The sequence below is a fragment of the Nicotiana attenuata genome, unplaced genomic scaffold (genome assembly GCF_001879085.1).
Source record: "Nicotiana attenuata strain UT unplaced genomic scaffold, NIATTr2, whole genome shotgun sequence".
NCBI classification, from domain to species: Eukaryota; Viridiplantae; Streptophyta; class Magnoliopsida; order Solanales; family Solanaceae; genus Nicotiana; species Nicotiana attenuata.
Window position 1 is genome coordinate 1 of NW_017703258.1, and position 1,467 is coordinate 1,467.

At 36.6% G+C, this 1,467-nt stretch overlaps 1 protein-coding gene across 1 annotated transcript; it reads right to left on the reverse strand.

Annotated features, from left to right (window-relative positions):
• Positions 1-8: 8 nt before the first annotated feature.
• Positions 9-1,360, reverse strand: LOC109222804 (DELLA protein GAI-like; the record flags this gene model as incomplete). The annotated part of the gene is made up of 1 exon (XM_019387116.1): positions 9-1,360. A coding segment is annotated over exon 1 (1,053 nt), but the record flags the coding sequence as incomplete, so codon positions are not given.
• Between the last annotated feature and the right edge of the window lie 107 nt (positions 1,361-1,467).

A 1,467-nucleotide genomic window follows, 5' to 3' on the forward strand; every position in this document is an offset into this window, starting at 1 on the left:
GAGTTTGTTACAAATCCTCGGAATTCAAATTCGACCCCAATAGTTTCAGCTAATTGCGCTAACTTCCACCCAACTTGTTGTAATGCATCAGTATTATCAGGCTGAGGAGGTCCAATTCCAGTAAGCCTAAATGCTGGCGGTCCACCTGGACGTAAAGCTAAAGCTTGAATAAGTGCTGGCCATTGCATCCCTTGTTTTAAACTGAAATCAATCACATGGACTTTATTGCAATTAGTAAAAGCTTCAAGAATTGCTTGATTTGCAGTGAAATGAGCAAATTTGAGATATGGACAAGTTTCGTAAAAGTGCATCTGTAACACATCAGTATAAGATGATTCAATTGAATCTTGTGGGTAAATTTTATAGATTCGTCGAGCTAATGCTTCAGCAAAATAAGTAGCAACTTTTCTCATAGCACCAGATTGTGAAACAGCAAGAATTCCAATGTGTCTAACAAGCGCATCAGCTACATTAAAATTCTCTTGTTGGACAGCTTCAGCACACGCCATTAATGTGTGCACAAGTCGAACACCAGTTTCTTGTGAATCTACAAGTACAACTGGCCTTGTTGTTGCATCTGTTGTTAGTGGAACACAAGATCTCTGTCTTTTATTACTCTCTGTTGCAAACACAGCTCCACCTGGAATTGCTCTTAAATCATCATCAGAAATAATTCTGTTTTGCTCATTGATAACAATACTACTAGACGATTCACCTAAATCTTTTTCTTCAATACTACCAATCATGTCAAAATTAGAGGGAACTGAAGTATTGTTGAGCTCAGATAACATGCTTTGTACCCAACCAGAAAGATCAGAAGGATTTTTATGAACTGTATCAGTAGAAAGATGAGAAATTCCATCTTCTAATGTTGTACACATAGCCATCTCAAGTTGTTCAAGTTTTTGTGCAACTTCAGCCATATCTGAAGATTTAACCTTATAGCCCAAAACAGCTAAAAGTTCATCCATTCCAGCATCTGGTTGTTCTTCTTCATAAATCTTAGATTTACCAGAAGAAGAACCATCTTGGGATTTTTCTCTATCACGATCTCTCTTCATTTTCTTGGGATTTTCTCTAATGGGGTTTCTTTTTTTCTTTTTCTTTTTTTTGTGGGATTTTTTTTCAGATTATTGGGTGCGTGTGACAAGTGCTGAATATTGACAAGGAATTGGTTTTCAAGAAAGTTGGATGATTTTTCATGTGGGATGATGAATGGGGGAGTTTGAAGAAGAAAAAGGTCTGATTTTTTTGCTTGGTTTTTTGTATCAACTTTCAGATTTTTGGGGACTGCTTTGTTTCCTTTTGTTTTGATATTTTTATTTTATTTTCGGGAGTTGTGAGAAGAGGAGAGGAGTAGAAAGAACTTTCTCAAATCTCGAACGTGATCGTTCTGAGTTCGTGACTTAACGATTACGTCATCCACATATACCTCTATTTCTTTGATGCATCATATCGTGGAAGATA